Raw genomic sequence first — 15,496 nt, forward strand, 5'->3', positions numbered from 1 at the left:
CAAGTGATTTGCAGGGTTTATTTATTTAAAATTCAGCAGAATCACGTACAGTAGTCCCATCAAGACTGCCAACTATGTGGCAGACAGTTCCGGGAAACAAACGAGTGAGTGGAGAGCCTGGCGGGAGAGCCAAGTGCTGAGAAGGCAGAGGGTGCGGGGGAGATGCTGTCGCAGCTGTGCCGAGGCCACCTGGGGTGAGCGTGCGAAGCCTGCCCGCGTGGCGCTGGGCTGGGCTGGGCTGGAGCCGGGGAGAGCAGAGGCGCTGCTCACAGGCTGAGCTTCCACCCTGGAGGGAGTGAGCGGAGCAGGTGTCTCTGGCAACACAGCAGCAGCAAAGGACTAAGACTGGCAGCTGTTGCGCCAGGGTGCAGGCCTGGCCTTGGGCGGTGGCCGGGCAGTGCTTCTAAAGGAACGAGGTGGCCAGGGGCCAGGATTCAAAGGAGAAAGAATGGAGACTGATACCTAAGATTTAGTTAATACTTAGGTAGGAAGCTCAGAAATAGGACTTGTGGAATAGGAACGGGAAAAGCATAAAAGGTTTGCTTTGGAGCAGTCCTAAGGTCACCAAGCGGTACCTCCGGGAAGAGCAGCGTGAGGGGAGAGTCACGCTGTGAGGATTGTGCCGCCTGAACCTAAGGAGGCTTGAAATTGTCCATTCCAGTTGAGTGTTGAAATTGTCCATTCCAGTTGAGTGTTGAAATTGTCCATTCCAGTTAAGTGTTGAAAGTGCAAGTCCACGTTCCCATGTGACGTGGCCAAGTGACGGCTAGGCAGGGAGGTCTCCGTCTCGCCTGTCACTCCTCACCCCTCGGGCCTGGGAGAGGAGGCTCAGCTGCTTCTTGAGTTCTTCGATTTCTCTTTCCTGCTCTACTATCTTCATCTGTAGGGTGAGGTTAACCTATAAAGAGAAAACGTTAAGCCTCATCAAAACAGCCACTTCCCTTGGAAAAATCTGGTCCGTCCTCATTTTGCACGGTTCCAGTGCGCGTGAGCCCCAGTCACCTCCACCAGGTTACGTATCACGTTGCCCAATGGCCTGGTTCGAGGATCAGCCCACAACGGATTCACTGCAGCTGGGTTAAGCTCTTCGGTTCCCAAACTGATCAGTGCACCTCTCCATCAGGGCCCAATGACACCACGTCAAAGTCTCAGCGACTGGTCGCTGTGCACGTGGTCATGCTGCCTTGTCTTCCAGTGGGGAACCCAAAGGGAACTGGCCAGGAAGGACCCAAGTGCAGCAAAAACAACCAAAAGCGACAATGCTGGAAGCAAACTGAAACCAGACATAAAGGAGACGGGGGAGGGGTGCTGCCACAGGGGCTGAGCATCAGCAACGGGAATGGGAGCGGGAGTGAAGTTGTCCTGGAGAGTGATACCAAAAAAAAAAAAAAACAAAAAAAACTTGTCACTGAAAAACCTCTGCGATGTTTCACAACCCTAAGATGCCGGAAGCCAGTCCACACGTGGGGAGGGGTGTGACGCCCGGCCCAGGCACGTGAGACGGCTGGTGTCACGTGACACTCGATGAAGGGGCAGTGCCGGATCCTCAGTGTCTCCAGCATCCTGCGTCCCAGCACACGAGATCAACATCAGCTGTACAGTTTTCTCATTTCCACGTCCACTGCTGACAAGAAGTTTGTTATGACAGCATCTTGATTGGCGAGGTAGAGATAAAAGACACAGAGCTCAATCCCACCCACTGGTTCATTCCCCAGCTGAGTCAGGTGGAAGTCAGGAGCCTGAAACTCAATCCAGATCTCCCAGTAGGTGGCAGTCACCCAGCGCTTCAGCCTGCTGCCTTCCAAGGTCTACGTTAGCAGGAAGTCAGAGCTGGGACTCAAACCCAAACACTCTGTGGGCCGGCATCCCATACTGATGCAGCGGTTTCAGTCCTGGCTGTTCCACTTCCACTTCAGCTCTCTAATGCACCTGAGAAAGCAATGGAACATGGCCCAACTACTTGGGCCCCTGGTACCCACATGGGAGACCCAGAGGGGAGTGCCAGGCTCCTGGCTTTGTGGCCATTTGGGGAGTGAACCAGTGGATGGTCTGTCACCCTGCTTTTCGAATCAATCTTAGAAAACAAGAAACAGACACTAAGATGTAGGAGTCATAACTGGCACATTAAGCACTGAGCAAAATGCCTGCTCCTCTGATAAATTCCAAAGGTCCAAGAGCAACCATAACTCTCCCACTGACCACTGAGATCCCTTTCAATTTTATGGCCCCATACTACCATGCAAAGCAAATTCTCTGCACATTAAAGCAATTACTAGGGGCCGACGCTGTGGCTAAGAGGTAAAGCCACCACCCGCAGCGCCAGCATCCCATATGAGCGCTGATTTGAGTCTTGGCTGCTCTACTTCCAACCCAGCTCTCTGCTGTAGTCTGGGAAAGCAGCAGAAGATGACCCCTAAGTTCTTGGGTCCCTGCACCCATATCGGAGATCCGAAAGAAGCTCCTGGCTTCTGGCTTCAGATCGGCCCAGCTCCATCCGCTGAGGCCACTTGAGGAGTGAACCAGCAGATGAAAGACGTTTCTATTTCTCTGCCTCTCTGTAACTCTGCCTTTCAAATAAATGGATAAATATTTTTTAAAAATTATTATATGGCTATGTGTAGGGTGGATTACTTAAAAAAAAAGATTTACTTATTTGAAAGAGTGACAGAGATCTTCAGTCTGCTGGTTCACTCCCCAAATGGCCACAAACGCCAGGCCTCATCCAAGCCCAAGCCAGGAGCCAGGAGCGCCATCCACGTGGGTGGCAGGGACCCGAGCACTTGGGCTATCTTCTAACTGCAGCCGGGATTGCACCCAGCACTCCGATCCGGCATTCAGTGCTGGCATCACAGGGCTCACTTTTTGAACAAAACTGTACAAGACGGGAAAAGTCCCTGATACAAACATAAGCAAGCACGGTCCTGACCAGGTGTCTTACGGGTTGATGAAGAGGACACAGATGCTTGACTTTAAGAACCACGTCTGTTATTTTCAAACATTTTGCAAAAAAGAAAACTATACCTTTTACCACTCAGGCTAATAATAAAACTCACTGTTCTACCTGAAGATCAGTGAGCTTTAAACAGAAGACACACCAGCTCTCCTGATTCAAGAATTACTACATGGGGGGCTGGCGCTGGGGCACAGCGGGGTAGAGTCACCACACAGTTCCCAAAATCACAGGCTGCGGTCCCCTCTCCTCCCAGGACTCCTCCTGACAGCCTGAGGAGCCCGCCCATCAAGTTCCCGGTGGTCGCAGGCCGGCTGATCTGGAGACCACACCTGGGGAACCACGGCAGCAGGTTCTGCTGCCCCAGCGCTGTGTGTCCATCACTCGAGAACCCTGAACACGCAGGTGCTGGCTCAGGTGTGGGCAGAGTCTAGGTAACGCCGACACGGCTGGCCTGCAGAGCAAGCACCATAGGACCTGTGACCCGTGACTGTGCCTTTGAATGAAGCTTTTAATCAATCCCGGAAGTTTCTAGGGGACTAGAGTGGGTGGGTCACCGGCTGTTTCTCGTATATGCAGAATGAGACCCACACCTGGCACTCAGCAAGGGGACAGGAAGGAGGAAGTGCAAGGGCAGCCCTGAGGCAGCACCACGACGTCACAGCGCATGGTGAATGCAAAAGCTGGCAGGCCGGGCACGGCAGGATGTGCACCAGTATTCCCAATCCCCAAGTCACCTTTCTGTTAGCAGGTGTTTCTATAATGACTGCAGGGGGCACTGTCCCACAGTGCGAAGGGAAAAAGCAAGCTTTCCAGTGGCTTTGCACAACGAGGCCAGACACAAAGTTCCAGGGACAGCGGGCAGCGGGCGGACCACGACCTCAACTGCACAGCTGGCAGGGGACACAGACAACAGGTTTAAACTGTTCGCACAAACCGTATTCTAAAACGCACTGTACTTCCCCCAGCGCAATCCATTATCTGAACGTATTTTAGGCCTTGCGGTTTCCCCAGCATCACAAACAGCTACATACATGCGCGGAGTTCTGGAAGAGCTCGCTCTGCAGCAGCTGAAGGGCGGACGGCCGCTGGGACGCGTTCCTCCTGGTCAGCAGCTGGACGTACTTGGCCTGCACCGGACACCTTTTACTGAGGGAGTCGGGTATCCGGCCAGCTCGCACACCTGTCAGGACCTCTGCCCGCTCCATCTCTGTCCCAAAGGGCTGGAAGAGCTCCAGCAGGATCACGCCGACGCTGTACATATCTGACTGGGTGAGAGAAACACGGCTTCAGACAAAGGGCAACGGGAAAGCACCGTCTCCACCTCCGTGTGCCGCCCTCCCACACGGCAGAGGGTTCCCCAGCACGCGCAACGGCTGCGACTCTCAACCCAACTGTCACAGAAGAGGGGCGCCCAGGGCACTTGCTCAGAAGAGGAACGGGCACAATGCCCCGCCCCTCACGGCGCTCAGGGCCACACTGCCGACCTCACTGCTCCGCTCTCCTGGCAATCCAGGCCTCGCCAGGCAGCGACGTGCACTCAGCCTGTGCTGCTGGCCACGGGGCCACACACGGCTCAAGGCCCACTCTGCCTTGTGTGTGCCTCCAGTCGTCACCGAGAATTCTTGGTGACATTTAACAAACTGCATAAAATCTGTGCTACTTTTTAGGAAGGTTTTTTACTGCACAGGATTTAGGCACAGCCATTGCTTTTTCTGGAAGCTCTTTCCCAACCACTAAAAAGATGAATAATTCATCAAACTTACTGGGTTGTTATTCTCAGGAAAGGATTTACTTTAACTTTTCCCCAAGGAACAATGGGGATTAAACGTGACAGTGTCTCCATCCGACGTCAGGCTGATCTGGAACACTCATTCACCCACACTCGGCTGCCTACAGACCCGCAGGAATCCTGGCTTCCGGGGTGAGCAGTGATGCTGGGAAAGGCAGGCCCACTTCAGAAACAGCGTGTGCCACCCGTGGACTTAGAAATACGCCAGTAAGCTGGCCTGAAAGCAGCGGCCAGGTTCAGCTGGGAAGCTCGGCTTCGCACTAGAGCAGTCGATGCCCAGGGGCTCTCTGCGGTGCTCAGCCATCGCCACAAACACCTCCAGCACAGGACCTCTGCACCTGCCGCGCCAGCTGCTGCTGACGTCTGCAGAATGAACTGGATACAAGGACAAAAGCGACAGACACTACCTTGGCATCATACTCCGATCCTTCCAACTGCTCTGGCGAGGCGTACAGACAGGTGCCCACTCGGGAGGTGTGTGTGGGTGCTCCTAGGTTTAGAAGGCCACACGTTAGACACTGCAGTGCTGACCCTGTCAACACTGAAGACACTCACTACGAGCTGGGGTTCCTAGCAACAAGGGCTGCTGCTTCTCTTCATCTTACTCGCTATTAAGTAGTTATGATTCTCTTTAAATACTGACATACTCAATCACGTCTTCCCATGCAAACTTACTCTCCCCGTTTCTGCCGGTCCGGGCCGCATTCTGGATGATGTCGGCGCAGGCCAGACCAAAGTCTCCTATTTTCACTTGTTGATCAGGACCATGAAGAAAAATATTTCTAGGCTGTAAACAAACAGAACCAGTCAAGTGCTTCGTTTCCTTAAATATTAAAAACTTCTGCGTATTAAGAATTTTCAACTCAGGAGCAGGTAGCCCCCTAAAAAACTAAAAAACTTGAGCAGGGGCAAGCACTGGGCACAGGCTGCATGCTGCGAGCATGCCTACATCCTATATCAGAGTGCCTGGGTTCGAGTCTCAGCTCCAGTCCATTCCAGCTTCCTGTTAATACAGACCCTGGGAGGCAGCTGGTGATGGCTCAAGTAACCGAGTCCCTGCCACTAACAAGGGACATCTGGGTTAAGTTCCTAGCTCCCAGATTCGGCCAGGCCCAGACCACTGTGGGCATCTGGAGAGGAAACCAGCAGATGGACGCTCTCTCTCTCTGCCTCTCAAAAATTTCTAAAAATTCAGTTCCACATTTAACTCATCAAGGAAGTTTTAAAAAATCTTAACATCCAAAGCCAATCCCTATGCCAACTAAATCAGGAATTCCTGGGGTACACATAAGTTACTCTCTTATTTTGGGGCTGGCCCTGTGGTGCAGTGGGTTAAGCCATTGTCAACAGTGCCAGCATCCCATGTAGGCACCGGTTTTGAGTCCCAGCTGCTCTACTTCCAATCCAGCTCCGTGCTAATGTCCCTGGGAAAGCAGTGGAAGATGGCCCAAGTCCATGGGCCCCTACAACCACATGGGGGAGCCAGAGACCCAGAAGCAGCTCTGGCTTCTGGCTTCGACCTGGCTGTTGCAGCCATTTGGGGAATGAACTACCAGATGGAAGCCCTCTCCCCATCCTCTCTCTCTAACTCTGCCATTCTAAGAAACAGAACATGCAGTACACCTGGTGCCTCCACACCGCGCCTGCTCTCCTGCCGTAGGACACAGTACACACGGAGCCTCCACACCCCACCTGCTCTCCTGCCGTAGGACACACAGTACACACGGTGTCTCCACACCCCGCCTGCTCTCCTGCCGTAGGACACAGTACACCTGGTGCCTCCACACCGCGCCTGCTCTCCTGCCGTAGGACACAGTACACACGGAGCCTCCACACCCCACCTGCTCTCCTGCCGTAGGACACACAGTACACACGGTGTCTCCACACCCCGCCTGCTCTCCTGCCGTAGGACACAGTACACACGGTGCCTCCACACCCCGCCTGCTCTCCTGCCGTAGGACACAGTACACACAGTGCCTCCACACCCCGCCTGCTCTCCTGCCGTAGGACACACATACACGGTGCCTCCACACCCCGCCTGCTCTCCTGCCGTAGCACACAGTACACACGGTGCCTCCACACCCCGCCTGCTCTCCTGCCGTAGGACACAGTACACACGGTGCCTCCACACCCTGCCTGCTCTCCTGCCGTAGGACACAGTACACACGGTGCCTCCACACCCTGCCTGCTCTCCTGCCGTAGAACACACATACACGGTGCCTCCACACCCCGCCTGCTCTCCTGCCGTAGGACACACATACACGGTGCCTCCACACCCCGCCTGCTCTCCTGCCGTAGGACACAGTACACACGGTGCCTCCACACCCCGCCTGCTCTCCTGCCGTAGCACACAGTACACACGGTGCCTCCACACCCCGCCTGCTCTCCTGCCGTAGGACACACATACACGGTGCCTCTACACCCCGCCTGCTCTCCTGCCGTAGCACACAGTACACACGGTGCCTCCACACCCCGCCTGCTCTCCTGCCGTAGGACACAGTACACACGGTGCCTCCACACCCCGCCTGCTCTCCTGCCGTAGGACACAGTACACACGGTGCCTCCACACCCCGCCTGCTCTCCTGCCGTAGGACACAGTACACACGGTGCCTCCACACCCCGCCTGCTCTCCTGCCGTAGGACACACATACACGGTGCCTCCACACCCCGCCTGCTCTCCTGCCGTAGCACACAGTACACACGGTGCCTCCACACCCCGCCTGCTCTCCTGCCGTAGGACACACATACACGGTGCCTCCACACCCCGCCTGCTCTCCTGCCGTAGCACACAGTACACACGGTGCCTCCACGCCCCGCCTGCTCTCCTGCCGTAGGACACAGTACACACGGTGCCTCCACACCCCGCCTGCTCTCCTGCCGTAGGACACAGTACACACGGTGCCTCCACACCCCGCCTGCTCTCCTGCCGTAGGACACAGTACACACGGTGCCTCCACACCCCGCCTGCTCTCCTGCCATAGGACACAGTACACACGGTGCCTCCACACCCCGCCTGCTCTCCTGCCGTAGGACACAGTACACACGGTGTCTCCACACCCCGCCTGCTCTCCTGCCGTAGCACACAGTACACACGGTGCCTCCACACCCCGCCTGCTCTCCTGCCGTAGGACACACATACACGGTGCCTCCACACCCCGCCTGCTCTCCTGCCATAGGACACACATACACGGTGCCTCCACACCCCGCCTGCTCTCCTGCCATAGGACACAGTACACACGGTGCCTCCACACCCCGCCTGCTCTCCTGCCCTAGGACACAGTACACACGGTGCTCCACACCCCGCCTGCTCTCTTGCCGTAGGACACACAGTACACACGGTGCCTCCATACCCCGCCTGCTCTCCTGCCGTAGGACACACATACACGGTGCCTCCACACCCCGCCTGCTCTCCTGCCGTAGGACACAGTACACACGGTGCCTCCACACCCCGCCTGCTCTCCTGCCGTAGGACACAGTACACACGGTGTCTCCACACCCCGCCTGCTCTCCTGCCGTAGGACACAGTACACACGGTGCCTCCACGCCCCGCCTGCTCTCCTGCCGTAGCACACAGTACACACGGTGCCTCCACGCCCCGCCTGCTCTCCTGCCATAGAACACGCAGTACACACGGTGCCTCCACACCCCGCCTGCTCTCCTGCCGTAGCACACAGTACACACGGTGCCTCCACACCCCGCCTGCTCTCCTGCCATAGAACACGCAGTACACACGGTGCCTCCACGCCCCGCCTGCTCTCCTGCCGTAGCACACAGTACACACGGTGCCTCCACACCCCGCCTGCTCTCCTGCCGTAGGACACAGTACACACGGTGCCTCCACGCCCCGCCTGCTCTCCTGCCGTAGCACACAGTACACACGGTGCCTCCACGCCCCGCCTGCTCTCCTGCCGTAGCACACAGTACACACGGTGCCTCCACACCCCGCCTGCTCTCCTGCCATAGAACACGCAGTACACACGGTGCCTCCACGCCCCGCCTGCTCTCCTGCCGTAGCACACAGTACACACGGTGCCTCCACACCCCGCCTGCTCTCCTGCCGTAGCACACAGTACACACGGTGCCTCCACGCCCCGCCTGCTCTCCTGCCATAGGACACAGTACACACGGTGTCTCCACACCCCGCCTGCTCTCCTGCCGTAGCACACAGTACACACGGTGCCTCCACGCCCCGCCTGCTCTCCTGCCATAGGACACAGTACACACGGTGCCTCCACGCCCCGCCTGCTCTCCTGCTGTAGAACACGCAGTACACACGGTGCCTCCACACCCCGCCTGCTCTCCTGCCGTAGAACACGCAGTACACACAGTGCCAGCACTCCATCGCCCCACATCCTCTAACAAGTCAGATTTCTAGGCTTCCATGAACAAACTTGGGTGTTAAGATCCCGGATGACTGTCCTGGGTCAGCCAGGGTGGCCCACATGGCAGGGCACAGGTGAGCCTCTGTCTGGCAGCGTCTCAGACTCAGGGCACGTGCGCTGAGCACCTCCCACGGAAGTGAAGAACGGCCCCTGTGCCGGCAGGAGGGGAGAGGCCACTGAAAACTGAAAGCATGAAGGGCTTTTCTTACTTTAAATGCAGGCATTTTAATTTTTTATTATAACCATAGTGTAATTTCCCATTTTAGCTTTTTAGTCACTTGAAATATAGCTGAATTGGGAGAGAAAACAGAAATAATCTTAGATGTAAGATGACAATTTCAAAGTTGTGTATGCCGACATCTGGCACCATACGATCAGGAATAGACCGGCTCTAACACTAAAATGAACCGTGTTTGTGGATACGGGTCTCAAAATTCTAGAACAGTTCTAGAACTGATCATCACAAAGAGATGGAAAGTAACCCACTCCACACCGGCATTTTCCCTTGAACTCTTCAGCCCTCGCTCGTAAGTCTGCTCATGGGAAATATAACCCGGAGGGGAAGCCGCAGCCCGGGGGCGGACGGTGACCTGCGCCCCCAGGACCGCCTCCTCACCACCGAGCTGCACTTCCAACTCTACAAAGCCATCCTCCAAGAAGACTGCGCCTCCATCAAGGCGCTCCTCAGAATCCACCCCGTGAACCAGCCCATAACCATCCTGGCCAACAACCGCAGCTACCGATTACTGCTCATCGAGGTACCTGCCCTTCCCCTCAGAGCTGCCCCACCTGGCCACGCCCCCAGCCGCCCCCCACGGCTGTGCTCCCCACGCCGGCGACGCCCCCAGCCCCTCGCCACACATGGCCGCGCTCCCCACGCCGGCGACGCCCCCAGCCCCTGCCACACATGGCCGCGCTCCCCATGCCGGCGACGCCCCCAGCCCCCGCCACACACGGCCGCGCTCCCCACGCTGGCGTCGCCCCCAGCCCCCACCACACACGGCCGCGCTCCCCACGCTGGCGTCGACCCCAGCCCCCACCCCACAAGGCAGTGCTCCCCACACCAGTGACGCCCCCAGCCCCTGCCACACACACACACTGCTGGGAGATGTGCCAGCAGGAGCAGACCATCACCCTCACCCCTACCCACTATGCCTGTGCAGTGGAAACACTGTTTTTCTAACGGGTGTGTTTTCATCGTCTAAATTTGTGCTCAATGATTACCTTACCGATGAAAAAAAAGATCTTCAGACAGGAAGTCATCCTCCCCTCTCCCCTTACGGTGCAGGCTCGGTGTGAAACCACCAGAAACACCGGCTTAAACGCTCTGCTACCACACACACAACACAGGCTGCATGGTCTCCCAAAGCCCGGAAACACAGGTTTCATTGCCGACAGGATGCACCTGACTCCGGCAAAGCCAGAAAACACAACACCTGCTTGTCAGCGACTCTGGTTAACCTAAGGACTCAGTGCCGGCACGGCAATTGGCATTCATGCCCAAGTTCTCAGTTTTCTTTCTGGAGCCTGGGTAAATAAAGTTATGTTTTTGTAAAACACAGATTTCATCATATGAAACTCTATGGGTTTTGGTCATTTAAAACATGTTATAGAAAAGTAAATTTCCAATGCACATAACAGAGGAAAAAACTAAACCAGTGAGACAGAAAACCCCCTTCCCTGGGAGCATGGCGAAGCTATGGCAGAAACGACTCTCACCGACCAAGGGCTGCCGGTAACGCATCTGCTTCCCCCCAAACAGACCCAGACGGTGGTCCCCATTCACCTGGCGGCAGGCTACCGCAAGGCGCAGAGCTTGCTGTGTCTGCTGGAGCACGGCGCTGACCTGGAAGCCAGGTAAGGGGACTCACAGCGGCCACTTCTAAACGAGGCCGCCCCTGACTGAGACGCCACGCTTCTCAGTTATGTCTGGACTCACCCACTGGCCCCAAGTGCTGCCCCACAAATGACAAGGTTTCTCAATGCTCCGACCTCTTTACTGACTAGGTGAGACAGGTAAGACTGAGAAACGGGCCACGACGCCAGAACACAAACCAGTGGGCCAGACCAGCGCATACTAAGCACCGACTCCTCACAGCAGTGTGGAGAAGGTGCACGGGTCCTGGCCACAGCCCTCCAGAAGTTCGGTAGGAAAAGTAAGAACGCAGGGAGTGAAGGTGCTGGGTGATGGCCCTCAGGTCATGAGAGAGGAGTCAAGCTCGCTCATCACGCCATCCCCACCACCTAACCGGAAGCCCAACACTCTAAATGCCTGCTAAACACTACTGAAGGAATGAGTGGCACGTCATAAAAATCACAGAACCCTGGTTCTGAAACCTCACTGTGCCTCAGAGCCCTCTGATGGGTCCCGCTCTCAGCCTCCTCCCAGGAACCCACCTCAGCTTTCAAAGCCCCTCCACCCTGTCCGTCACTCGCCCACCACTGGCCTCTCCTCCTCAGGGGCGCCTCCGTCACCCTCTCCCATGCTTCAAACCATCCCCAGGCCAAGCTTCCACCCTGGCGAGAACCTTGCCCCTCCCAGAGTTACTCCGCTGCGGAACTCCACCTCCCTCCTGCCCTGCGCTCCCGACTGCACCCTATCACGGGAGGACTTTCTCACTGTCCCACCACACCCCCAGCCTGGGCCTCACACCCCGCACACTCACATAAGCCAAAAGCCGCATTCTGACCTCAGCGGGGCGGCCACACTCCCCTGACACACTCGCATGAGCCAAAAGCCGCACTCTGACCTCAGTGGGGCGGCCACACTCCCGACACAAACTCACATGAGCCAAAAGCCACACTCTGACCTCAGCGGGGCGGCCACACTCCCCGACAGACCTTTCTGTGCCAGGCCTGGAGCAGGGAATGACAGCTTCAGAATGCCTGGTCCCCCGCGTCCGCTGCCAGGCGGAGCAGCAGACACTCAGCCGCTCACAACTGAGTGAACGGGAGTCCTGGCCCCCTCGGCTCACTTCCTTGATGACGAGAACTCATACCAAGTCCAGACAACTTTGTCAAACGCCTACTCATCTGACCCCGCACTGCACAGGCGCTGGGCATACAGCAAGGCCTCAACAGCCTCTGGAGCTGGGTCCCAGCAGGAGGTGATGCAGCCACCACACCCCTGAGCCCTCCAAGAGCTAAGATACTATTCAGGGACACAGATTCTGAAACGCTTCTTTAACTAAGTGGCGTTACCTTAAATACATGTTGCCCCCTTAGGTGTTAAGTCTTCAGGCTGAGTCCTGCCCATGAACTTAACATGTCATCAACGCCTACTCTAGGGACATCAGAGGCCACACCACACTGCACTTGATGCTACTGCACTGGCCGATCGCTCCCAGCGTGTGGACCAAACCAGACGTCAGGATCCAAAAGATCCACAGAAGCGTTCAGAGTAACGCCATCAGGTGCCTGCGCATCTTGTGTGAACACGGAGCTCAGGTGAACACATACGTGGACAACAGCACCAAGTCCTCACCCCTCCACCTGGCCATCAAACACAGGTCCCAGCCCCTGCTCTCCCTGCTGGTCCAGAACGGTGCCCTGATCGACGCTGTTAACAAATCCCACATGACAGCCCTTCACATGGCTGCGGAAGCCCTCAACGCCGACATGATGGAGGCACTCATCGCCTGCGGGGCCAACGTCAACTGCGCCGTCTCCTCCACGGGGAACACAGCCCTGAAGCTGGCGGTGTGCACAGCATCAGGCAAGGCAGGCCAGCTGCTGGCCGTGGGGGTGAGCTGCATCCGCCTGCTGCTGACACACGGAGCCGAAGTCAACGCGCAGGACCACCGAGGACAGACGTCCCTCCACGAGGCGTGCTTCGGAGGCAGGGAGGCCGTCATAAACCTCCTGCTTAAGTTTGAAGCCGATGCCAACATCCTAACCAAGAACGGGGAATCTCCCATTCACATGTACCTTCAACGCAGCTCCAATATCCGAGACGTGGCCCTTCTGGCCAGGCTACTCAGGCACACCTACCCGCTGAGACTGACCAACAACCAAGGGGTCCTCCCTGCAGGAATCATGACACCCCAATTCCACTTCCTAAGGAAAACGCTAGTCAAGCTATCCCACAGGCCGCTGCCCCTAGAGGAGATCTGTATAAGGAACATCAGGAACAGGTACGGCGAGAAGCACAAGCAATACCTGAAGCAGCTGCTCCCGGAGCAGCTCTGGAGCTCCATGTACCTACGCTCCTCGGACCTGGCTCACCTCCTCAGGTGAGGCCACACCTCCTCAGGTAGCGCCTCCGCGGCCCACAGCACCCGAGAACCTCACTCACTCAGACCACCTTCTCAGGCCACCTACAGGAAATACTGAACTCATCGCTTCCTATACCTCAAAGATACAAACTATTGGCTCTTAAGCTGTTTCCAAAAAATAAAGTGATTTATGTATTTTTAAAAACATTCTTATATATTTTTCTTTGAAAGGAAAAAAGAGAGGGAGAGGGAGGGGGGAGGGAGAGATGGAGAGACGGAGAGACAGAGAGACAGAGAGACAGAGAGAGGAAATCTTCTATCCACTGGTTCACTACTCAAAACCTTCAACAGCTAGGGCTGGGCCAGGCTGAAATCAGGACGCTTGGAATTCAGTTGAGTTCTCACACATGGGTGGCAGAGACCCAAGTACTTGAGCCATCACCGTCTGCCTACCAGGTTGCACACTAGCAGGAACTGGAATCGGAAGCAGAGCTGGGGTTCTTGAACCCAGGCGCTCTGATATTAGATTCGAGCATGCCAAGCAGCATCTTAAGAGCTGTGCCCAACAGCCAGCCAGCAATATTAACTCTTTAGAGATTTATTTATTTATTTGAAAGACAGAGTTACAGAGACAGAGAGAGACAGGGATCTTCTATCTGTGGGTTCAATCCCCAAGTGGCCATAACCAGGGCTAGGCCAGGCTAAAGCCAGGGGCCAGGAGCCAGGGACTCCATCTGAGTTTCCCATGGATCTTGTGCTGCTTTCCCAGGAGCATTAGTACGGAGCTGGATCAGAAGTGGAGCAGCCAGGACTCGATCCGGCGCTCCTGTGAGATGCTGACACTACAGGTGGTGGTTGAACGTGTGGCACCCCAATGCTGGCCCTCCTACATTTTCTCTGAAATGCCTTTTCTGTGATCTAATTTTACCTGAAAAGTAAGCAAGTTAATGTGAAACCCTTCACCCTGGCTCAGTGGGTTGAACGACCTCTTGGGATGCCTGTATCCTCTGTCGGAGTGCCTGGGAGCAAGGCCCACTTCCGCTGTAGATCCAGCTTCCTGCCAATGTGCCTGAGAGACAGCAGAAGATGGTCCCTGTACTTAGATCCCTGCCACCCATCTGGGAGACAGGATGGAGTTCCTGGCTTCCTGGCTTCAGCCTGGCTCAGCCCCAGATACTGCACGCATTTAAGGAGTGAACCAGTGGGTGGAAAATCTCTCACTGTCTCTTATCTCTCTCTCTCTCCCTTTCACATAAATCTGTAACAACTTTACAGCCAAAAGCATATACATTTTCTGTTTTCTGTCTTTCATAGAAAAAAAGATGAAACAGACATCTAGATATTTGCAATAGAAAAAACATGCTCCCATGCTAACATCCTTTCAGATGGACAATTACAGAAACAGACTGCTCCTCTATGGCTCTGAGACCGTGTGTTTGTCAGCATCGAGCACATCTCCCATCACCAGTGACATCAGGACTCAGTGCACCCTTGAAAACAGCACTCACACTCCATAGGGAACTTTTAAACACTCAAAAACAAATGCTTTTAACAGCCTAAGGTTTCATGTCCCATCATGCCACGCGATGATGATTTCATAAAAGTGATGGGGCCAGCGCCGTGGCTCACTTGGTTAATCCCCCACCTGTGGTGCCGGCATCCCATATGGGCACCAGGTTCTAGTCCCGGTTGCTCCTCTTCCAGGCCAGCTCTCTGCTGTGGCCCGGGAGGGCAGTGGAGGATGGCCCAAGTGCTTGGGGCCTTGCACCCGCATGGGAGACCAGGAAGAAGCACCTGGCTCTTGGCTTCAAATCGGCACAGTGCAGGCCATAGAGGCCACTTGGGGAGTGAACCAATGGAAGGAAGACCTTTCTCTATCTCTCTCTCTCACTGTCTCTGTCAAATAAAATAAAATTAAAAAAAAAAAAAAAAGTGACAATGACCCCCTTAGTAGTGACCTGCGCCACGAGGTCTCCAGCAGTCCAGTGACCCAACATCGAGTCACCCCGACAAGAAGGCGACGGCCCCACTCACCTTCAGGTCTCTGTGCACGATGCCCATGTTATGTATGTAAAACACACCTTCCACCAGTTCTTGAAAAATTTTTGTTGCAACACTGACCATAACATAAGGACCTTGAAGGAAAAAAAAGTTTATT

General features: G+C 55.6%; 2 protein-coding genes across 3 annotated transcripts in view; one reads left to right on the forward strand and one right to left on the reverse strand.

Moving 5' to 3' along the window:
- Nucleotides 1–4: 4 nt before the first annotated feature.
- Nucleotides 5–15,496, reverse strand: part of EIF2AK1 (eukaryotic translation initiation factor 2 alpha kinase 1) — a 39,143-nt gene continuing 23,651 nt past the window's right edge. For both annotated transcript variants that reach the window (XM_062180627.1, XM_062180626.1), the window contains exons 11-15: nt 15,373–15,473; nt 5,418–5,529; nt 5,150–5,232; nt 3,985–4,218; nt 5–898 (exon numbers count right to left, since the gene is read on the reverse strand). In XM_062180627.1, coding sequence (XP_062036611.1) covers nt 767–898; nt 3,985–4,218; nt 5,150–5,232; nt 5,418–5,529; nt 15,373–15,473 — 662 coding nt within the window. In that variant the 3' untranslated portion in view covers nt 5–766. The remainder of the gene's footprint in view (nt 899–3,984; nt 4,219–5,149; nt 5,233–5,417; nt 5,530–15,372; nt 15,474–15,496) is intronic.
- On the forward strand, nt 9,653–13,360 carry ANKRD61 (ankyrin repeat domain 61). The gene is made up of 3 exons (XM_062180908.1): nt 9,653–9,882; nt 10,887–10,981; nt 12,412–13,360. Exons 1-3 carry the CDS (start codon nt 9,664–9,666, stop codon nt 13,358–13,360), a joined length of 1,263 nt encoding a protein of 420 aa, XP_062036892.1. The 5' UTR covers nt 9,653–9,663.

This window comes from Lepus europaeus, chromosome 21 (assembly GCF_033115175.1).
Source record: "Lepus europaeus isolate LE1 chromosome 21, mLepTim1.pri, whole genome shotgun sequence".
Lineage (NCBI taxonomy): Eukaryota > Metazoa > Chordata > Mammalia > Lagomorpha > Leporidae > Lepus > Lepus europaeus.